Consider the following 24,391-nt stretch of genomic DNA (forward strand, 5'->3'; position numbering starts at 1 on the left):
ATACATTTTTATGAGCACTGTATAGTACACTAAGCCATAAGGAAATTACCACATGAGTTCAGCTCGGAATAGGAATTCCATTGAAGAAGATGGGTCCTACACATTATACTCAAGCTCCAAAGGTAAAAGTATATGCTTGTCTAGAAAAATGATATTGTTATGATACAATAAAGTTTCATACATACTTACCTGGCAGATATATACTTAGCTAAGACTCCGTCTTCCCCGACAGAAATTCGAATTTCGCGGCACACGCTACAGGTAGGTAGGTCAGGTGATCTACTGTCCTGCCGCTGGGTGGCAGGAATAGGAATCATTACCTTCTAGAACCAGATTTTTCTCTTCCACCTGTCTCCTGCGGGGAGGCTGGGTGGGCCATTTATCGTATATATCTGCCAGGTAAGTATGTATGAAACTTTATTGTATCATAACAATATCATTTTCATACATTCAACTTCCCTGACAGATATATACTTAGCTGATTGGCACCCTTTGGTGGAGGGTAAGAGACAGCTATTCACTGATTAGACAGGTAAACAACATACGTTGTAGGTAATAAATAAATAAAACCTTGGTTCCTATGTGTTTAGACGAAGGGTTGACTTCCTAGCTATTGCTAGGAGTCTGCTTCGTCTCAAGAACCTCAGCGAGGATGTGACCTATGGCTAAAAGTTCTTGTAGATCTGTCAATGGGGTCTTATCCACTTACTCGACAGAATCTAAAGGTCATTTGTCAATGGGGTCTTATCCACTTACATGACAATACACCTATGCCTAGTGGCATAATTAAGGAGCACAACACCGATCCTGATCACTTGATCCTAACATGAGGGTTAGTGCTTAATTTGAAAAGAGTTATCCCCAAACTCCTTTCAAACAACCCAAAGAACAAAACACTATGTTAAAATAAAAATTAACTCACTTAGTTAAGGATCAGTGTCGGCTCCCTATCCCAGCAACGTATCCGTAGACACGTATAACCAAGAGAGAAGGATCTCTCGTAGGTCAACTTGACCTCCTTCGTGCTAAGGGAAGTCAACTCCCGAGTTGCATCTTCCATAAGTTACAGCTAATATGTCCTTCACGACATATTGTTATGTAACTAACAAGAATTCATAAAAGCTCGCACTTCAAGCGCTTTTAATTCTCAGCTGTTTGAAGGAATCATCAAGTTATTCATGAAGTGCTTAGCGATCACATTTGTTTCAAAGAAGAAGACCAGGGCTTCCTTTGAAATGGATCTCTTCTGGATGAAGCCTAGAGCCTGGCTTGCGCCTGGCTGGTGCCTCGCGCCTGCCTGGCACCTTGCGCCTGCCTGGCGCTTGGCTGGCTCCTCCCCACTTGCTGGAGTTACAAGCTTGGTAGAGTCTCGAGGAAGTCTGGCGATGTCCACATCGGACACTCTAATCTGTCCGATTTTTTCGCCTCTAGCGCATCTGTACCAAGTTGTAGGCCTGCTCTTTCTCCTCATCAGACAATGACAGTGTTCTTGGGACTGTTTGCCTCTGGCGTTTTTTACGCCTGTTTTGGCATATGGCACCTGGTTGGCGCTACATTGTCCAAAAGTCCTGAACATCCACAATAGTTTATCAGGAGACTGGAGAAGGGTGGAAGAAGTTCTTCTCCTTGAGCTTTGGCCTCTCCGGCAAGGGGAGGTGATTGTAGTCAGCTACATCCAGTAGACGATAGGATATCTAACCGTACGAGAGATAAGAGTCTTCCTCCGAGGAGGGTCCTTCTTGAATACTTCCGTTGCTCACGAGATCTCTTCTTACATGTTGAAGGGGTTTCTCGTTGCAGAATCTTCCCTGTCATTGCCCGAAGGAAGGGAAGAAGCCTGGAAGTCGAAGGAGACTCCGAGCTGAAATTGGGAGGACTCCTGATTTCTAGCTCTTTATTGTATCCCTCTGAACACCTTCTGGGAAGCATTTCGAGCCGTCATCGCATTCCAAAGACTCTGTAGGCAAACGTTTGAACCATTCTACTGTAGATGAAAACGTAAGTACCCTGCCTGGACAACGAAACCTCTATCTGAAAACCATGAATCAGGAATAGGGGGTTTTAGTTCTTTTGCCAGACATACTATGCTGGCAAGAACCCATTGCCTAGTTTCCATAGAATCTGATGCAAGATTCCAATGCTCAAAAAATTCACTTGTCTTCTGGTTGTTTAGGACCAAGAGAAACAAAGAATTCCCTCATAAAAATTTCTAAAAGAAGTTTGATGAGGAGCAGTTCCATCTTGTCGGAACATGGAATCTGTGGCCACAAAAAAGATCCCATTAGAAGTACATGATATCCTACTCTTGTCATATTGAGGTATCGTATAAGATCTGATCTCGAAGATCTTAATCCTCTGCTATCTCCAATTCCCTTTGTAGAGACAGAGTATAGCCTTTTACTGCGTTCTTTGATAGCAGATATACACAAAGGTGATTCTTCCCTCTGAAAGGGAAGAAAAAACCGCTATGTGGTTCACAGAGGTATCGGAAGAGGACAGTTTCCTCATTCCCTCTAGCACGATCTGCAGCAATTATAGTATATCTTGTCCATGACTATTGTCATTTACCTTGAAAAATCCTCCCATTCATGTCCACTTCTGGTCAGTCTGCACGCAGACAGACTCAGAGTGGAGAGGTTGTTAAGGTCCATTTATACTAGATGCTGATAGAATATTCAGACTGTCTTGGAAAAGACTTCCAAAACATGCTGTGAGAAGAAAGTGACCTCTGAATCCAACCTTTTAAGGCCAAAATGAGGCATAAAGTATTATCCTCTCTTTCTTTGATGCCCTTTATCTTAAATTCTGTAAAGAATTTATATTTTAGGGGAAAAAAAGACTAAAGTTTATTCCCCTTTCTATAAAATAAAGATGGCGTATATTGCTACCTCTCTTGGTTTGAGGAAAAGGAAGCAGTCTACAGGAAGACTGTTCGTCTTCTACCTTGCTAAGAGATCTATGAAGAAGACTTTTCGCAGGTTCTCACAACTCTTAGCAATAAATGTTAGACATACTTTCACAGTTATTATCGTCGATCGAGAAGGTTCTCACGGACATGCAAAATCTTGCATCGAACCTCTTAAGGATCGTTACATTCCCTGTCTGTTTTCCAAAGAGGTTCTCTTTGTTAACGAGAACAGGAGCGAAAAAAAAGAGATTCTCGATGCTCTTTGCGATATGAAAGAGTCGTGGAATTGGCCTAAGTGATTAAATGGGTAACGAAATCAGGAACGAATCTTGCCGTTACCGAGCGTGCTGTCTGAGAGGCTACTGGACTCTTAGGTTAATAACTCGCTAAAACGAGAAAATATCTTGGATGGTGCTCTTGGCTCATTGCGCCAGGCTGGCGCTTTTTGGCACATTGCGCCAGGTTGGCGCTTCTAGTGCTTTGCGCCAGACTGGCGCTTTCTTCTAATTCTCTTTCTGTTATGTGCCAGAACATCTGTGCCTTTATGGTACCCGACATCTTTTCACATGTTAATTCCGTTCTTAGTAGGAAAAAACTCTTATATACGTAGTATAGTCCATTCAGGGAAACCATTTCTGCCACGAAGAAAATGTTTCCCATCCCACTCATCTCTTGAGCAATATCCGATTCTAAAAAGGTTGTGTGCGTTTCTCGAAAGACTTGACCATACTGTAGTCTTAAAGTGAATTCTCTACTACATCCATCTTCTCACTAAGCATGTATTCTAATAAGCCATGCTTTTGTAATCATGAGAGCATTATATAATATAATGTTCTGCTGCGTTAGAATCCTTTAATAATGTTACCTACGGTAAACAGCATTGAAAGGTTATAATATCTTTCTTATTGAAAGCTTCTTAGCAAAAGGCAGACAATATTTTATTTATGTTGGCTTAACTATCCCCTCCATTCGAGACTAAGTCCATGATTGTAGGGGGAATATACGGTTAACCATTCGATCCCGTTGGAGAGATGTAACCGCCTGCTCATGACCGAGAACCGGATGGTACTGTATTGGCCTTAGAATGACAGCCCGGCAGTCTCGCTCGCTGCCTGACTGCATTCATCATGAGTTGCCAGTTACTTCATTCAATGAAGGAATATAATAAAATTATTCTCGAGCCTAAGGAAGCTCTTAATAATGCAAATTTAAGCCAAACAACCTTTGTTAAATACCGAAGCTCACTAGGTATTGTCGTAACAAACCTTTTAAGCGAAGTCCTTACCAGGAAAATCCTGTAAGGATATAGATAATTCCGTAGCGAACCACAAAGGCAACTATGGTATGCGTATATGACTGTCATTCAGTAGTCGTATACAGCAAGTCTTGCTACTACATTCTTTCCTCTCCGATTCAGAGAGAGAATGGAAATCTTGCCCTCTTCGTTCTTTTCGTCAATAAACATGAATTAGTATTAGTTGAAAGAGATCGCAATGAAAACTCTAGGATCGAAGAGAATCCCTCAAATTTTTATTCTCTTGGATATAATGCCTTATTCTACGCCTCTATTATTTGGAAGAGCCTCTAATCAATGAATGAGAGCTCGTACGAATCTTGTTTAATTTGCAAACGATTGCCACTCTTTCTGTAAATGGTTGGTTGCATTATTTTAGAAGGGGGAAGATTTTAATATCGTCTTATTATTAATGAACTAATTTTTTCCAATAAAAAAAGGTTTCCAATTCCGATCTATCTTCCATTTCCTGTCCATCAAGTTGGGAGAAGAATGAGCAACCGGAGGAGAGCGCCTGCTTTTGTAAGGTGAAGAGCTTTTAGCAGTACCGATTCTAACCTGACAAGGGCTACGGCCGCCTGTGCGACATCTTGAGTCCCCACCAGGAAAAAAGCCGATCTTGCTCATGCCTTTACTTGCATTATGACTATCCTGAGAAGGGCGACGGCCGCCTGTGCGACAACTCCTGTCCTTATCAGAAGAAGGCCTCGAATGTCTTTCACCTTTCTCAGAATCAGGCTCTAACTCCATCTCCGATGAAGATCCTGGTTTATAGATTCAGGCGCTTTGCGCCTTATCTCAGGCGCTTAAGGCGCTTTTTGCCTCGTTTCAGGCGCTTTGTGCTTCAGTTCAGGCGCTTCAGGCGCTTTGTGCCTCGTTTCAGGCGCCTCAAGCTCTTTGCGTCTCGCTTCAGGCGCTTTGTGCCTCATTTCAGCCGCTTCAGGCGCCTCTTTAGAATCCTCTCGCCTTGTCGGCGATTTGCGCCTGGCTGCCTCGTCCGAGCTGTCAAAGACTTCTATCGGACGGGATTTCTTAACGGGAAGGAAGAGATCCTTTCTCCTGGGAGGATCCTTCTTCAAAACTTCTATTAACGAAGATATCTACTGTTGCCTTTCTCCTAGGATCTTCGTAGAGTCGTCTTCTTTGTCCGTATCCGATCTAGGGGAAGGAGGATTTAATGAATAAATGTCTTTCTTCTTCTCAGGTGGATAGCCTTCCGGAAAACTTTCCGGGATAGAATCCCAAGCTGGCGATTTCCACGATCTTTTAGAAGGTCTCGACAGCTTGTGAGAACTCCACCCTATTTTCCTTTCGATGAAGACTCGCATGACGAAAAAACACTGTTTTAGGATGCCTTTCCAACGGCTATCCTTGGCAGTCTGGGACGCTACTACAGATCCTGCCGAGGGGACGCCCGACCGTTGGGGATTTCTCGTGAAAACCGCCTTACGAAGGCTTTTCGACATTGTTCCCCTTCCTCCTCTGGGCTTGTGAGCTTGGAAGAGGTCTAGGCCTGAGAGCGAGACAGAGCCGATCGGAACGCACCCTCCACTATTTTAGGACGCCTTTCCAATGGCGAACTTGGCAGTCTGGGACGTTCTACAGAGTCTGCCGAGGGGACGCCTGATTGGTGGGGATTCTCTGAAACCTCCGTGCAGCTTTCGACATTCCTTCTCCTCTGGGCTTGTGAGTTTGGAAGAGGTCTAGACCTGGGAGCGAGACAGAGCCGATCAGACGCACCCTCCACTTCAATGGGGAACACTATATTCACTTCTTACCTTTTAAGAGCTCGCTTTTGAGTTACATCCATTATCTTCAAATTTGCATATATAAATTTGTAGTTTCTGTGGAGTAAGAAGGTGATGAGGATGCGACAACTACTAGTACTGCTAATACTCTAACTGCTCGTTAGCACAAACGCTATTAAAGCTTATAAAGTAAGCGTATCTAGTTATATGCTTTTCTGACTTCCTAAAGTAGGAAATTAGAGTTTAATATTTCCTCAATAAAGTTGTAACCTTTATTACATGTAATAATGAATAAATATTAATAATTCCCTTTATTGCAAACAATGCGAGTGTCTACCGATAATTTCGGTAGTTTCACTTAGTATTTTCTTCGAAATTTCAAAGCGAAATTCATTAACAATACGGCGACAGAGAAAAATCTGGTTCTAGAAGGTAATGATTCCTATTCCTGCCACCCAGCGGCAGGACAGTAGATCACCTGACCTACCTACCTGTAGCGTGTGCCGCAAAATTCGAATTTCTGTCGGGGAAGACGGAGTCTTAGCTAAGTATATATCTGTCAGGGAAGTTGAATGTATGAAACTTCAGTGTTGGAGATATATATATGGTGATGTAAGATGCATCTAAAAGGATATCCACTTCACGAAGTCGAGTCTCATTTCACCGTAACCTTCCCAAGGTGTCTGTCAATACATTAAGTCCTCTTCAGCCTTAAACGTGCCAATAAGAACATTTAGACTAGAAATGCTAGTCACTGTATTACAAACTACAACTCTGAACAAACAAAGAATTGTTTCTTGTTCATTCTTATCTGCTACTGACAGCTTGGCCCCAAAATTATTAGGGATATCAGAATAATAGGGGACTGTTACCCTCATTCAGATGGTTTAACAAACAAGAAAGAAATGAGAAAGATTGTACAATGTATAGCAGATGCCAAAGGTTGGTCCAAGCTGCCTAAGAAGGGACTACTTCAGCAAGCACCAGACGCTTTGCAAGATAAAGGAAAGGTGACTTATTTAGTGACGATTACTACCAAAGACCTGCAATGTGGTGTTAAAAAAAAAAAAAAAAATTTTAACCCCAAGGAGGAGGTAAAGAAATCTAAGTAACTATATTCCTTTTGAGAAATGAAAGCTACATGAAAAATATATACCCTGCGTTATAGTTATTTGAAGAGTACACAAGTGGCAAGATGATAAATTTTTAATCAATTTGTATTTTTCATAGCTAACAAACCTGAGGTTTTAACAATAGGATAATCTTCTAGTGCCAGCTGGAAACCTGTTAAAAACAATCAAAGATTGTAAGGCAAGAAATCTGTGGCATCTGGCAACCCATGCGTATAAAAGGTTGATGCTGCTAACCGACCACATTTGTACCCTGTGACGCACTAGTTTTCTTCCATCCCAGGATACGAGAGGGATGGCTAGAGGTGGGCAATCAATGTTAAGACCTCAGGTTTGTTTGCTATGAAAAATACAATTTGATTAAAAATTTGTCATTTGTTCATATGCAGAACAAACCTTTGGTCTTAACAATATGATAGCCTTATACTTGGAGGGAGGTACAAGTACCCTCAACTGACTGGGGGTTCAGCCCACCTGACCAGCCTTCCTAGGAGTTCAAGTTCTAAAGAAGGGGGGGTATGAGCCTGTGAGAGAATAGATATGCAAGTTTCTAAAAACTCAGCCCTCTAGCATTAAACACGATGATACATGTCCAGATTTCTTACATCCATGGAAGATCAAAGAGAACTCCATCTGTTCAGACAACAAACCAAATACCCCTTGCTAGAGAGAGGAGTAAATGTTACTGAGAAGCAGATTTGTCTATTGTATGGAATACAAACCAAATAAATACAACTCAGTATGGTTATCCTGCTCATCTGTATCAGACCAGTTCCAGCGTATGATGTGTCTATTCTTCAACCCACCTGTAGGAAGAAGAAAGGAAAATAGGGAAAGGAGACCAATCAACTCACTCATTCTCTCTTCCACACAATCATCTTATGTAAGATACAAACTGTCCTGCCAGGGGTACTGGATGAGCTACAAAACTTGTTGGGCAGCTACCACTGGACCCAAGGTAAGAGTCCAAGGACCTGTGGGCAACACCCTTCAGGTAAAAAGACCATTCAAAATCCTATGAACAGACAAGTTCTTCTTAAAAGCCAGAGAGGAACCCATTCCTCTTATGTCATATGCTCATGTATGCACAGCATCTGTGACAGAACTTGAAGATGAAGAGTATGCTTGTTTAATCACCTCACAAAGCCAGAATGAAATGGTATTCTTGGACACTTCTTTCTTGGTTCAACCTGTGCTAACGAAAAGTCTATGACACATAGGCCTTAGGCGACGAGTCCTTTTTAGATAGCATTGCAGGGCTCTCCTGGGAAAAAGCAATCACTCTTGTGGATTGCTCTCCACAAATCCATTCAGGGAGGGAATAAAAAACAAGGCAAATATTTTATCAGGTATTGAGGGATTCTGACTATAGACTGAGATGACATCATGGACAAGGCTGGAGTGACATCACAGAAACAGGCGGAGGGAGAGACGTCACTGGCAAGGAGACAGCACTCGGACTGGCAGCCCGAGTCGATGGCCTCACTGATGGCAACACAAAGGGTGACCCAGGATTCGTCACACTTGTTGATGGCGTTCTGCTAGGAGGCAGCACAGGCAAGCCAAAGTAGTGGCGACCAGGAGGAGGGGGACTGCCATGGGAGCCGGAGGGGGAAGGCCTTTCAAGGAAGGGTACCCCATAGGCCTAGGGAAGCCCACACAGCTGCCATCTTGTGCAAATCCATATCTGAAACAAAAGAGCAAGATGGAGTTGGCCCCTCTCTCCCGGGAGGGAGATTACCTTCTGCAAGGAAAGGGGGCAATGTCATAAACAAAAACACCCTGCGCAACTGCCGATGCTTCCAAAGACAAATTAATGGAAGAAAAGGAAGGTGACAAGGCTTCAATGGAAGATGTAGCAAGTAGCAGAAGGAAAAATTCTGGAAGAAGGGAAAGCAGAATTGTCCACTCAGGGAGGCGTGAATCCTTCCCAAGAAGACAATGTAGCCATCCTACATTGCTTCCTCTTCTTGTAGAAACTCTTCCACTGTGACACTGGCCAGGAATGACATTCTGGGCAAAGGTTAGTGACATTGCAAAAATTGAAACAGCACCTACTGCAAGTAGAATGGGGGTCATTCAGAAAAGAAGCCAAAAACCTTGAACCGGGAAATCCTTGGACTCCTGGACACAAGCATTGGCAGGTCCTAGTCTTCTTGGCTGAATCTATAACACACAGAAGGCACACACACTCAAAAGCACAGAGAAATCATGGACTAAACAAAGTAACCGGCTTCGGCAGAAGGAGAGCAAGTGCACGCATCCACTCTCCAAGGCAGTTGAAGAAAGACTGGTGTCTCATGGGGTATAAGCGTGGTCGGTGACCAGCATCAACCTAGTGTACGCATGGATTGCCAGATGCCACAGATTCCTTGCATTACAATCTTTGATTATTTTTAACCAGTTTCCAGCTGACACTAGAAGATTGTCCTATGAACCAATAGAAGATTGTTCTATGAACAACTCTAATTTCCCGAAAATGGTATGTGGATCAACTCTTGACAACCCAAATACAGACAGTATTTTATTCCATTGGCTGTGAAATAAAAGAGGGTTTTTTCAAGTTACTTAGCATACCTTCAGGAGCCAGCATGAAATAAATATGTTGTTCTTAGCAAGGTTGCAATAAATCTAGATTTAGCAAGTCTTCAAATAATGGAGAAATTATATGACAGCTAAATACAGTTGAGTACATATCATTCAAGAATAATGATAGTAAGACATAACCTTTAGCATGGGAAGATACAGTAAACCACTTTTTACATTATTATCCCTTGAAGAGAAGAGTCAGAACAACTCTTTGCAGATGAATGGTAAACTGAAGCACACGAAAAAAATAAACAAGATTCCAGCTTCACAAAGAAAACTCACAAATCCTACAGGTAAAAAATGAATGATGTTGGTCTACATGACAAAGTTACCATAAAGTTCATAGAATAGAAATAATAATTTGTCGTGCATCACGACTGTCTCATAATCTGATGCCACAGAAAGGCAGGATGCTTCTCACCAAATTAAAATATGTTTATGGTAGTTCTCCAGAATATGTTATTTCATAAAGTAATTCAACGAGAAAAGTGGGTCGCGTTTGTAGACTGTTTAAAGTTAGAGATGACAAATATGGTTTGAAAGTGAATCCGATTCTGTGCAAACTGGTAAGGTTTGTTTAAGAATTAAGGATGGGGGAAAAATTCATTCTCTTTATTCCCATTAGTCTTTCAAATATGTATATCTGGAACATTCTTTTTTTTTTTACCACTGTTAAGAGATTCAACCCTCTCTGAGAATTAGATTTCCCAGAGCTATCTCTCAACTTTATGATTATGCTCCTGAATTTTTTGTAGTTTCAGCTGAAGTTTATATCTAAGTTTCATTTCTAAACAAAGGCATTTTTCTTTAAGTCAAAACTATAAATACAGACTACCACAAGTTTCTAATGAAGACCAGAGAGCAATTAAAACAAATTTCACTCAAGTATGCTTCCCAGCATTTCATCACCATAGATGGCACCCCAGTAATTCAAGAACAAGCAACAGAGAACATCACAACCTGAAAATTGGTATATGAAACTAAATGAGACAAAGGAGACTATCAACACAGCCAAACAGATGACATATAAATATTATACGATATGAAATCACAAAATATACTTTTCCACCTACTGGGCATACTGCCTTACAATAAAATAACAGAAATCTTCAGAGAATGGAATAACCTGGACAGGCAAACATCTATTATAACTTTAACACATCCCAATCTATGTAAAACACAATGCAAATATACACAGTAAATATGCACACAAATACACTATATATCTTTTGTGCATTTCATATAAAACAGTGTGTCCATATATACTGCATGTATTAACTTGCATAAATACACTAGTATACATAAATGAATATTGGAAAAATATTTCAAGATAAACAATGTATAGAGTGCATGTGTGAGAGGTGTACATATAGATAAAAAAAGAACATTATACTCCTTAAATGAACATCAAGCTATTTCATATGACTGACAAAAATACTTTATATGAAATATAGGATAATGGAGACTAGTATAACTGAAGCTAATCATTACATTTTACTCTAGAAAACACAAAGCAATGACCTTTTGGTACAGAAACAAAGCAGCGTGGAGTGGGGGCTTCAAAGAAAACAAAACTGATAACAAAGATTGTAGTTATAACTAACTTTCAAAAGGTTTTAAAGTGTGCAAAAGCAAAAGGAAAAAAACAGCCTTTAGGGGCATGGGTGGGAAGCAAGCAGTTGGAGGCAATAACTGCTTGGTATGGTTTTCAATGAGTACGGTTTGGTCTCCTTTTGATAAGTACAGTGCACATACAAAAATAGTACAATTTCACTCCTCTCCACTCATATGATTAAAAACAAATGAGAGATTTGTGTGTTTAATTTTCACCAAGTATTTAGAAATGGGAGGCAACCATGAGAAAAATAAAATAAGGAGTAAACAAACCATAACCCTTATGTGACCTGTACCAAGAGCTTTCACTGGAATGACACTACTGGCCAGCACAATGACCCTTACCTTCTGACACCAGCCCTCCCCGGGATAACTCCCCTTGGCCAGACATGGGGGCAAAGTTAAAGTTAGATCACAGCTAAACATCAATAAATATTACCATCAGGGTTAGTCATGTACATCCTGTGTATGTTAATCAAATTATATTTAAGTCTTAAAAAGTTCAAGAAATACTTCACTTGTAAATTTAATACCTTGCATATATACAATGTCAATTAAGTGCTGTTCTTGCTGAAATTTAAGTCATTTACTGCACGTCAGCCAAATCAATTCTTGAGAACAACTTTCATAAAAAGACCAGTTTTTCATACAAACACATTAACCATGAGTGACCAGCATTCACAGTCTAAAATGTTCCAAGACTCAACAGTCTTATGTCTCCCAAACACAAGAACAACAACAGTCCCAGCAAAGCATGCACCACCTGGATCCCTAGAAAGGACTCAATCACTCTCTCCACAGTCTGTGCACTCTGGGGTTGAGGCAATAAGATGCAAGTGGCTGGGAGGTGGGAACTCAGTACAAAATATGTTTGATGGCTTTGTTTGGACTAGCTCAGTATCACAAGAAAATTTAATTTCTAACGCCCCATCGATTTGAAACGGCAATAATTACAATTTAGGTTGTTTGCAATGTCTGCAGGATCCACCACAGCCTTTGGGGATCTAGTGAGCCAAGAACAAGGTCAGTAACTCAAAGAGACTGAAAATTCCTGAAAAGTAGAGATGACACCTTGACACTAATTTATGGCGCAAAATAGGGAAAATGATTTAAATATAGCAATATTATGCTAAATAGGGATTATCATTATTATTACTAGGTAACTTCCTAAAGGCTGAATTAAATACCCGACTTATAAAATAATTTGAATAAGTAACTGGCAAACTGATGAAAAACTAGCTAAAGAAATATGTACAGAACTGTAACAGCACTGCAGACCGACAAAGACGATGGGGGGGGATCTTACCTCTGGATTCTGGCTGGATCTTGGTGCCAATTTGTGGATTGTCATCCTTCTACTGTCTGGCAGACAAAAGACTGTTGAGCCTGGCATCATTCCAGACCAGGAATGTGTGCTATTTATGATTGATGGGATTGTGATGAACTAAACAAAAACACTATTCTCATGGGTAATAAGTTTTATGCTATTCTGTTGTTATAAAACATTATTTACCTCCAAATGATTCCTTCAGAAACAAGATAATCTGAGGATATTGCCACAAGCCTCAACACATGTGCCCCCTCAAAAATCACAAATCTTTTTCCAAAATACAAGTTTTAAATTTTTAGACCAAAAGAGGATGAAGAGGAGAGAGTATTATTCAAATTCTACAATTTGTGCACTTTTAAACAACACACATTTCAAACCCTTTCTAGTTATAACATGTCTTTAAATCTTCACACATATGCATTCTATACTACTACATATATAGTCTCTATATTTCTGTCAAAAATCTGCAATCAAATTGTACAAATAAAAAATTTAGAAGGATTCTGTTTCTATCAGACTATCTAGTGAACAGATGACTAATATTATGATTTCACAATATAAATCAAACGCCAAACTTGTAAGTGATCAAAAATGAAAATGGATGATCCTAACTCTAAAACCTACCTAATGGCAGAGATGCACCGCAACAAAAGCCAACAGTAAATTTTACCTAGAATTACAACATCCAAGTGTTATTAACAGAACTGCTCTTTAATCCTAAAATGCTAAATTGGTAATGATGTTCTGCTTCTGCCACCACCAGCCAAAGGATTCAGGACTTAGGTAACACAATGGAATGCCAGAAAGTTTCAAGATCTTTTAGATACTTGTCAACTGTAATCAAATTTAAATGGTTTGACAATACAAAGCTTCTAGAAACCCAATAACCATAAACAACCTTACTCCGGATGAAATGGACCCAGTCACACCAATCTGAAAGATCTAGGACAAAAATCACCCAACTGTGCATGCTAGAGCTGGCTAACATCCATCTAGAGAAGGGGAAGGGAGAGAAGCATTGACAAATTATGACTGGTGGATTTGTAGCAAACTTACTTTATTGTTTGGTCTTAAGAGTTTGTTAACCATACACAGTCTGATCTACAATTTAGGAGGGAAGATGACAACAAGAGAGGGCCCTAAATCAATAAATGCTGCAGGAAGTCAAATCCACCCATGGAGAAAGGACAGTGGAGCCAGCTACAACCTCCAAAATCATGCAAGCTTCTGTAAGTGATGGAGTGGCAGTGTAAGAGAACCCAAGAAAGCACTCCCCCCAAGCACAAGAGGCATTAAGGAAGGTACTGTAAGATTCAAATTGAACTAACGAATGAGAGAGAAATAATGAATGAATGACCCAGATCCCCCCAACCAATGAAGACATCAAGATTTATGGGTCCTTTCTCATACATAAGATCTTGCAAAAATATTTTAGCAATCCAAGAACTTGCTCGAAGAAGACCAGAGCCCCAGACAATTCTTAAAGGTCAAGGAAGACTTAATCTGAATTGGGAGAATTCTTATCAGACAACATCCAAACACCTGTGAAAAAACCTGCTGAAGCCAACAGAATTCTTAAGCACTGGACAATTCTAGTGACTCATGCGACATTCAAGACCAGAGGGAGAAAGGTGAAACCACTCTACGCTTGTGGTACAATGTGAGGGCTCTCACTGGGCACAGAAGACTGTCCTCTGGAGAGGGCATGAAGGCAGGGCAGATCCAGCAAATATGTCCAACTGGGAAGTACATTTGCTAGTACAATAAGTTTTGGCCATGTACTCTGAGGCAAAGAAAACTCACATGAAGAACAGCTGAAATATGGAATAGATCTCATCGACACAAAAGAATTAAGGGCAATCAGGAATCAGCCTCAAGGATAAAATTCAGAAGACTTAACAAGCCTAAATAATCTACAGATATATATGAGAGAGAGAGAGAGAGAGAGAGAGAGAGAGAGAGAGAGAGAGAGAGAGAGAGAGAGAGAGAGAGAGAGAGAGAGAGAGTGTGCGCTTTTATTCCTCAATCGTGATGAAGTTGGCTATTATGGAATGGAGGCCTCTACCTCACTAGAAGCCTGTTCATTACACCAATTGATGAATCATGCCAACTTTTCCTGGTAAAGAGCTATAATAGATGACCTGTAAGGTTGGTGATACCTTTTACAGACAAAAAATGTCACTCTTAAGAGCCTGCTTGGTAATCTCTTGTGAATATGAATTCACTCAAGACTGTGAAGCCTGCTGAATTGGGACTACTTCAGAAGACATCTCCAAATCCTTCATGAGAGGCAGGGAACAGAATTCAGTTACAGGAAGCAAGCCAGTGGTATGCATAACAGCAAGTTTGACTTCCAGTAAGCCAAACAGAGGATAGAGAAAGAGCACTGTCTTGTAGATTGTACAATAAGCCTATGCAGATGGGCTTCCCTCTTCCAAGATATTTCAATTGAGTGTGACTGGGTCCATTTCACAAAAAGGCAAGGCTGCTTATGAATGAGGGGTTTGTATGAGCAAACAGGATGCAAAGCAAGCATGTAATCCATCACCTTCCTGAAACCTGACATGACTGAGATAAATAAGTCATGTATCATTAACAAATCATGCTTCAAGAACTGGCCAGAAATAAACCTGTGTAATGGTCTTGTAACAGTAGTATTTCATAAGACAGAATTTGGATATCATATATAGGGAAAATTAACACTTACCTGAGGCATTCTTTTGATGCCTTTTTGAGTTAACCTTCCTACCCTCCATATATTTTACATCCCGTAATTACTCAATTAAAATGTGGGAGGAATCCAGGAATTTTATTACCAATTATAAATCTGAAAATGGTTTTAATGGGACTACAAAAGCCAAGAGTTTAACTATTGATCTAACCCTGGCATTCTGACAGCTTACTAGAATAGCGACTGAACTTGCAAAACTTATCTATTACCCAAATACAAATGTTAATTGGTTAACTGCAATATGCTTTATTTACATGCAATCTTTAAAATGGACAGTGAGCTCTGCTTACCACAACTACCATCACAAACCAATTTTAAAAAAATAATTAATTATTACTTAAAAAAATTACCCTATTCTCTTTCTCATGCTGGAATGAGGCATGAGATTTTAGTTCAACCACCTATACAGACATTTACATAAAACAATTAACAGGTGTTTCTTATACACAAAATGTAATGTGCACTTTGAAAGGCTAGAGGACATGTCTCAAAACAAGAAGCAATGTCTGGACCTTCCTCAATCTAGTCTAGAAATAAAGCATACATTAAGGGAGGCCAAAACATAGCAACAAAAAATGAACCACATAAGAATACAAAAATTTCCAAACTGACTAATTCCACTGCCTGACAAAAAATGGGCTACATTCCTGATAGTTAAAGAGGAACACCTTGAGCAAAAGGGTCAAGATAACACAAAGCATCTAAAAAAAAAAAAAAAAAAAAAAAAAAAAAAAAAAAAAAAAAAGGAGAGAAAAAACTTAAAATATACAAAAAAGTTTCTGATCTATTCTAAAAAAAAAAAAAAAAAAACAAAAAAAAAAAAACAACATTCAAGCAGAATGGCTAAAATACAGCTACTGCTGAAAAATATGTTCACAAAACACATTATAAAAAGAGAAAATTTTTTGGGGACAGAACAGATAAAATAAACAAAAAATACTGTAATTCACAAGGTGATAAATACAGGAGAAAATACAGGAAGGACTATAAAAGACCTAAGTTTCTAGTAATTTGAGTGGCTTACCTTCTCCATCCAGTGCGATCCTTGCTCCTCACCTTCCCCACAAACAAGGAATTGTTCTTTACACACCTGCCACAAAACATTGATTACTCAATTGCATAAAATAAGGGCTCTTTAAGAAATTGTATCCAGTGGAAGAAATTATTTTATCTATTTTTTTATCATTCCTTTAAATTCTTTGGTATTTTCATAATCTGAAGAAGACCTTGATGACCAATAAAAGAAAATTAAAATTTTTTCTTGCAATCCAGAAATATTTGAAATGGCTATCATTAAAATAAAGTTAGAGCAAATAAATGACATTTAATATGGATATTTGTAAAGACGTCAAAACTTAAATAAAAAAAGTGAAAACTACCCAATGTTAGACATAAATTGTTTAATTGAATTACAACAAAATTATGTTTACTATGGTGCATGCAACACAAACCTTCCTGATTTCCTCTTTCAGACCTGTCATCTGAGCACGAGTGTACTCGATGCCAGGGAACACATCAGACAGCAATGAGAAGAGCAGAGGTATATCTTCTGCCACAAGCTTGGGCACCATTGTCTCGCAGACACTTTGTATGAGAATCTGAGGGAAAAAACAATAAAATTAATTCAAAGTACAGCTGTGCATAAAAGATGAACAGGTACTTGCATGATTGTTAAGTTTCTCTGTGCATTAGGTAAGTTCAAGTAACTACGATGCTTTTAAATGCTGGAATGATGATTTTGTTGTATACCAAGCAACCTAGATAACTTAATATATATCTGAATGGCTTACAACAATATTACCAGTAATGTTCATGGATAGAGGGAAAAGAATACGGAATACTTTTAGGCATGTTAAACCCATGCTCTTGAAGACTGTTGGAGTATGTTCATATTGTACAAATCAATAATTCATGAAAAATAAAACATTTTTACACTGTAGAGAGAAATTTCTTATTGAAAAAAAGTAAATAAAAAAATAATAATACTAGAGAAAAAGAGAGAAGGGTAAGCTAGGCTTTAGATATATGCCATTGCAGTGGGACAGGAAGACCTGCTAACATGATTAAAAATATGGGTGTTACCATTCCTTTTCCTTTAGGTTAATATTTGAATATAAATAGGTAAGACACTGCATGATAAGTTATTGTAGAAAGGAATATTACGGATAGGGAAATGAAATTTACATGTACTTTTAAATTTTTCCTGAATATGCTCCAAAAAACAGGAGTCTCTTATGCACCAATAAATACAGAATCAATTCGGTAGTTGCGAGTTCGATTCCCCACTCTGCCAACGTGGAATCAGAGGAATGTATTTCTGGTTAAAGAAATTAATTTCTCGATATAATGTGGTTTGCATCTCACAATAAGCTGTAGGTCCCGTTGCTAGGGAACCAATTGGTTCCTAGCCATGTAAAAAAACATCTAATCCTTCGGGTCAGCTCTTACTTACTTACCAAGCATTTATTGTACAAATATATTGGGCTGATGATAAAATGCAACTGACACCACATATGTAACAGAAAAAATATATGAACAGTTTTAAACTACTAAAAATTATTTAAAGAAAATACTTGCCTCTTGTTCTGGAAGATTTTCAGCAATTGCTCCCTCATCAATACTCTCTTCGTCACGGCTCTTCAGGTCCTCTTTGATCCGCTGAATGCGATCTCTCTTCACATTACCTGCTGATATGAGCACAGACTTCAAGGCTCGGAGACCGAAGTCATAATGAGACTGATTGGACAGCTGTTCATCGCATAGCCTGAAAACAAAAAACATCAAATCATCATATATTTAAATTCTACTATAATTAAACATAAAACAGGATTTACCACACAGCAACAAAGTATAAAAAGGTCAATTTGTATCACGAGTTAGTTTACTGGTAAAAAGTCATATTTCTAGACCATTATACAGAACTCTTAAAGGTTTGGTTCAGAAATATCATGAAGAAGTTGGACAGTTACATTGGTAAAGGGCGAAAAGTAAAACAGAAAATACCTTTTGAATTATCTACAGCATGAAAAGCAAGAACACTAAGAGTGGTGCCTCACCATTGAAGTATAATATATATATATATATATATATATATATATATATATATATATATATATTATATATATATATATATATATATATATATTTCTACGTTTATTGATCTCCTCGTCTACCCAGCATTTAGTTAAATATTTTGATTGCTAGAGAAGCAGCCATATTCACCCAAATATCAGCTGATTTCAGGCGGGAACCCAAAACACCCCATCCAGAGATAGGAATTTCCTGCTAGAGAGGGGGAATATAGGCTCTTGTCAGCTTTAGGGACGTATCCCAAAGGGAAGGGTGGAGGTAGCCTGGTACTTATTAGGCCTACGTCTTAAGCTCTTTTTCCTGTGAACCCTCTGCTGGCTGTATGTTCTGTTTCCAGGATTGCCCTGCTCTTGGGGGGTTAAGCTGACCCCCAACACCCAGGAAATACACCTGCCGTCGCTCTCAGTCAGCTCCAGTCGTGACCTCGGACGGATGTCCAGCCACGAGCCTTCCATTTTTAAGCCTAACAAGGCGTTACTGGCGCGCCCAGAGCCCCAGACCTGAGACAAAGCCGACGCCACATTTCTACAAAGGTCCACTGATCATGGCATCCAGGTACGTCTTGTGAAACAGCATATTGCCAGTTCCTTACTTCCTAGTGTCTATTTACTCCCCATTTTCACAATTCAAACGTCTACTTCAAAGGAATATCCCTTTGTTCCTCTCACTGCCTTATGGCCACATGCTTCCCTTGTGTGATCGTCCCAGACAAATGAAGTCATTGCATACCTCAGTTAAACACTAGAGTTCTTTTTCCCCAGTGTTAGAGAAACTGAATAATCGTAACTTGTGCAAGAAATCCTTTTTTTTATCTTGTCTAATCTGGGATCTTTTCCAGATTCCCTGAGTCACGTGTCCAAGTCTGCGCTCCCTCAAGTGTTGCATTACCGCAAGATTTCGAAAACCAGCTTTTACCTGAATCTCATTTTAAGCCAACTATCATCCTCTTGTGAGAGATATTAGTCCACGTGTAGACCAGCTGCATTTACTCTTTCTCCAGGCCAGTAAACGGCCTCTTGTAAATAAATACATGTAAAGTAATTAGCTGAGTTTTCTGGCGACCTTTCCCTCTAAAGTAAATTAACACTTTAAATCCTTTTACGGTAAGTTCAATTAATTTATTCTGCTTTTTCCCTCAAATATTTCCGTTTATGTATTTGAACCCCTTAAGGCCAGGTCTTAATACGTAACAATATATATATATATATATATATATATATATATATATATATATATATATATATATATATATATATATATATATATATATATATAGATATATATATATATATATATATATATATATATATATATATATATATATATATATATATATACATATATATATATATGACATTGCCTACATTACTATCAAGGTTTATTTAATGCTTGGGTAGTACCTCAATTCTCTTAATAATAATAAATAATGCTTTAAACCTAAAGAATGTTTTGACTAGATTCATCATAAATCCAATTCCTGATTCCATAAGATTAACCTCTACTAAGTGATTTCATTATATTTGTGGGAAATGACATCTTGATTTGATCATCATAATGGATATACATTTAGGTACTTCATGGCCATGCATTTCCTTGATCAAAATCAGCAGAAACAAAGTAAACATATACTAAATTCTTATTAATTAACCCTTAAACGCCGAAGCGGTAAAAATCAAAAACTCCCCCGAATGCCGGAGCCGGTTTTGAGTGAGAGCGGAAGCGGAAAAAATAATTTTTTCAAAAAATCACAGCGCGCTTAGTTTTGAAGATTAAGAGTTCATTTTTGGCTCCTTTTTTTGTCATTGCCTGAAGTTTAGTATGCAACCATCAGAAATGAAAAATAATATCATTATCATATGTAAATAATGCGATATATGGTAGCAAAAAAAAATTAATACATAATTGTATTAAAATCCCGCTGTGCAAAAAACGGTAAAAGCTAACAAGTTTCTTTTTTTTTTTTCGTTGTATTGTACACTAAATTGCAATCATTTTGATATATAATACATTGTAAAACAATAAAAGCAACACCGGAAAAATATTATCACAAAACGATGTACGAATTCGTAACGCGCGGATGTAAAAAATTTTTTTCAAAAATTCATCGTAAATCTAAATATTGTTTTAGAGATTTCCAATTTGTTTCAAAATAAATACAAATGATTGAATATTACGATATTGTAAGAGTTTTAGCTTACAATTGCCGTTTTCGACCATTTCCGACGAGTTAAAAATGACCAAATGTCGAAATTTTTTTTATAATTTTTTTTATATGCAATTATTTCAGAAATTAGAAAAGCTACAACCTTCAAATATTTTTCCTTTTATTCTACATGAAATTGCGCACATTTTCATATATAAAACTCTATGAAATGCCTAATATGAAACGGAGCAAATTTTCCGAGAATGCGATGTACGCAATTCGCGATTTATGGCGGAGAATCCGCGCGCGGAGGGAAGGAAAGTTTTTTTCCTAAATTCACCATAAATCGAAATATTGTGCTAGAGACTTCCAATTTGTTGCAAAATGAAGGTAAATGATTGAATATTACTAAAATATACCAAATTTGTAACTAATTTGTATTTTTCATAACTAACAAACCTGAGGTCTTAACATTAGGATTTACTAGCGCCAAGCTGGAAACCGGTAGAATTAAAATTACACTTGTGAGATCCAGGGACTATTGGCATCTATACCAGGTCACGGGGCATGTATACCCAGCGTTTTTCGACCATTTCTGTAGAGTCAAAGTTGACCGAACGTGGTTTTTTTTCTATTTATCGTGATTTATATGCAAATATTTCGAAAATGAGAAAAGCTACAACCTTCAATTATTTTTCGTTGTATTCTACATGAAATTGCGCACATTTTCATATTTAAACTTTATGTAACGGCTAATTTAAAATGGTGCAAACATTACCACAATCGCACGTATGATTTTTTCGGAAGAGTTACCGCGCGGACGTAAGGAAAATGTTTTTTTTTTCATAAATTCACCATAAATTGAAATATTGTGCTAGAGACTTCCAATTTGTTACAAAATGAAGGTAACTGATTGAATATTACTAAAATAAGAGTTTTAGCTTACAATTGCGTTTTTCGACCATTTCGGTAGTGTCAAAATTGACCGAAGGTTGAAAATTTGTCACTTATCATTTTTTATATGAAAATATTTCAAAACTGATAAAAGCTACAACCATGGGTTGTTTTAAGTTGTATTGTGCATGAAATTGCGCACATTTCCATATATTAAACTTTATGTAACGGCTAATTTTAAAATGGTGCAAACATTACCACAATCGCATGTATGATTTTTTTCGGAAGAGTTACCGCACGGACGTAAGGAAAAAGTTTTTTCATAAATTCACCATAAATCGAAATATTGTGCTAGAGACTTCCAATTTGTTGCAAAATTAAGGTAAATAGTTGAATATTACTACAATATAAGCGTTTTAGCTTACAATTGCATTTTTTGACCATTTCGGTAGAGTCAAAGTTGACCGAAGGTTGAAATTTTGGCACTTATCGTTATTTATATGGAAATATTTCATAACTGATAAAAGTTACAATCATGAGTATTTTTTGTCGCATTCAAAATGAAATTGCGCACATTTTCATATATAATACTTCATGTAACGGATAATTTAAAACGGTGCAAAAATTATGTCAAAGTGACGAAATAATTTTTGAGGTGTCACTGATACTTTTTAGTGCAATAAGAAAGAAATTCGTGCTTGCGCGCCTGCGTAACGATTGTAAACAAAACAACACCTTGACCCGTGAACTCCCAGCATCACCCAAGGCGCGTGATTCAAAAGTTTTCGGCTGGTAAGCCCTATAAGTATTTTTTCGCGAATTTTTAAAAAAACTTTTTTGAGTCAACGTATGGTACGTCCATTCGGCAATCGGGGGAGATTTTGACTCGACGTTTAATACGTCCATTCGGTGTTTAAGGGTTAATGAATAATTTTGATAATGAATCATAATACAAATCCAGCTACTTACTTGAAGAAGGGTACAATCTTGCTGGCAAGCTTCTCAGCAGACCTAAAGCCTTGACTGAAAAGCATCACTTCTGCAATGAGCTGTCGGTCTGGTTTAGTCATGGCCAATGAACGGAACAACTTCTTCAGGTTATCGGGAAGGTTGGATCGACCAGCATAGCCAGGGTTCATGGTGATGAAGATTGCCATGTCTGTGGACACCTTGACTTGCTTTCCTACTAGTTCCACGCTCAAGACTGAAAAGGACATTCACGGCAAAATATGATGCAATTGTTTCAAGAAAAGAACATTTAGCACACTGTAGCTTACAAAAATAAGGGCAATAATAATCTAGATTGTAACTAAACTCTTGCATATTTATTTCACCATTGCAAACATGACTATATATCAACTTCCCAGAAATTTTCAGACGTGAGAAAGACAATTTTCATTCTGATATAAAAATGGGAACGATGATGACTGATGAGGAAGTGTAAATGAAGCATACTCAAGATGAGTTACTCTATTACCTTGTGCGCCTGTCTTGGCACCTGCTTGATCCTTAAGGGCCTCCTGAATGGTCTGTACCTGCTGTGACACAGCTGACAACATTCTTTCTTCAAGTCGATTGAATTCATCGAAGCAACCCCATGCTCCTACCTACAAAAATCATAAACATTCATTTCAAAATTGGCATACTGAAGAACTGGAAATAAAATACACTTCACACTTGTTAAGACAAAAAAATATAAACTGCCAATGCTTGTTTATTCATTCTAAATTCAAATCACCAAGTATCACATGAAACACCAAAATTTACATTAGACCCTAACAAAAGCCAGTGATCCTGACACTTCAATGCATTTGGTAATAGAAACTTTAAAGGCAGAGCAAATCATAAACACGTATTGTTAAAGTGCACAATGCTTACCTGACAAAGACCTACAAAGATACGGCCCATGGCTTGGAAATCGAAGGTTTCATCACAGTTGAACACCAACACAAACCGTCCAAGTTGATTACCAAGTGCCTTCACAGACTCTGTCTTGCCAGTACCAGCAGGACCTGAATGAAGCAGGCACACCAATATTAGTAGTGATTTCATAAAAACTTGCCATAAACATACCACAAATCAACACCAATATCTCTTTAGCTTGGTACACCTTGCAAATGAGAGTAATTTTCATACATTCTAGAGTACGACTTGATATATAAAAAGAGGCAAGAGTCAAAATTATATGCCTTACCGAAGGGTGAGCCTCCAAGTCTTGCTTCAAGAGCCTGTGTCATGGTCAAATAACACCGGTCAGTGAGAGGTGTCTGAACAAGTTTGTCTTGTACTCCCAAGTACTCAAAGCCATAGTTGAACTTGGCATTGGCCATGTGTATGCTGAGCTGCTTCAAAGGATCAGTCTGCTTAGGATCAAAGTAGAAACGCATCTGCCGGAGCCATGCAAAGGACTTGGGGCTGTTGACACCATTCTTGATCAGGTTACGTGTGACTGTCCTCTTGTGTACAAACTCATTGATCTAATAAAAGAAAATAAGCATTACAACAAAAATGATTCACTACAGAATTTACATACAAAACACCAGATGTTACTAAGATTATTTCACTTAACAGTTATTTCTTAATCTACTTTCTTAATTTTATGTGGAAAATAACTGAAAAACTATTATATCTTATACAAAATTACATTTCAATTACGCAGCTAACCAGTAAATCATAACAATTCTACTTTGTTAGCTGTCTGATAAAATCAATAGTCTACCTCATCATAATTAACATTAATAAGTAGTGAACTTGTGAGCTTCACCTCGGCTTACAACATTTGAAAGTACAATGGAAGAGGTGTCTGTTACAAACGTAGTATTTTATTTTGAGATATGTCAATCCTTGCTTGCTTTATGAGTTCTCTTCTGAAAACTTTGAATCTCAAAGAAGAACCTAAAATGCAAGCATGAATCAATAT

General features: G+C 38.1%; 1 protein-coding gene across 4 annotated transcripts in view; it reads right to left on the reverse strand.

Moving 5' to 3' along the window:
- LOC135210731 (dynein heavy chain, cytoplasmic-like) overlaps positions 1-24,391 on the reverse strand; it is a 112,245-nt gene that overhangs the window by 24,324 nt on the left and 63,530 nt on the right. For 2 of the 4 annotated variants that reach the window (XM_064243554.1, XM_064243552.1), the window contains 8 exons: positions 23,666-23,948; positions 23,350-23,483; positions 22,949-23,078; positions 22,441-22,675; positions 17,922-18,108; positions 16,796-16,942; positions 16,369-16,434; positions 11,629-11,661 (listed from right to left, as the gene is read on the reverse strand). In XM_064243554.1, coding sequence (XP_064099624.1) covers positions 11,629-11,661; positions 16,369-16,434; positions 16,796-16,942; positions 17,922-18,108; positions 22,441-22,675; positions 22,949-23,078; positions 23,350-23,483; positions 23,666-23,948 — 1,215 coding nt within the window. The remainder of the gene's footprint in view (positions 1-11,628; positions 11,662-16,368; positions 16,435-16,795; positions 16,943-17,921; positions 18,109-22,440; positions 22,676-22,948; positions 23,079-23,349; positions 23,484-23,665; positions 23,949-24,391) is intronic. The other 2 variants (XM_064243555.1, XM_064243553.1) reach the window with 1 other exon arrangement.

Source organism: Macrobrachium nipponense, chromosome 4, assembly GCF_015104395.2.
Source record: "Macrobrachium nipponense isolate FS-2020 chromosome 4, ASM1510439v2, whole genome shotgun sequence".
NCBI classification, from domain to species: domain Eukaryota; kingdom Metazoa; phylum Arthropoda; class Malacostraca; order Decapoda; family Palaemonidae; genus Macrobrachium; species Macrobrachium nipponense.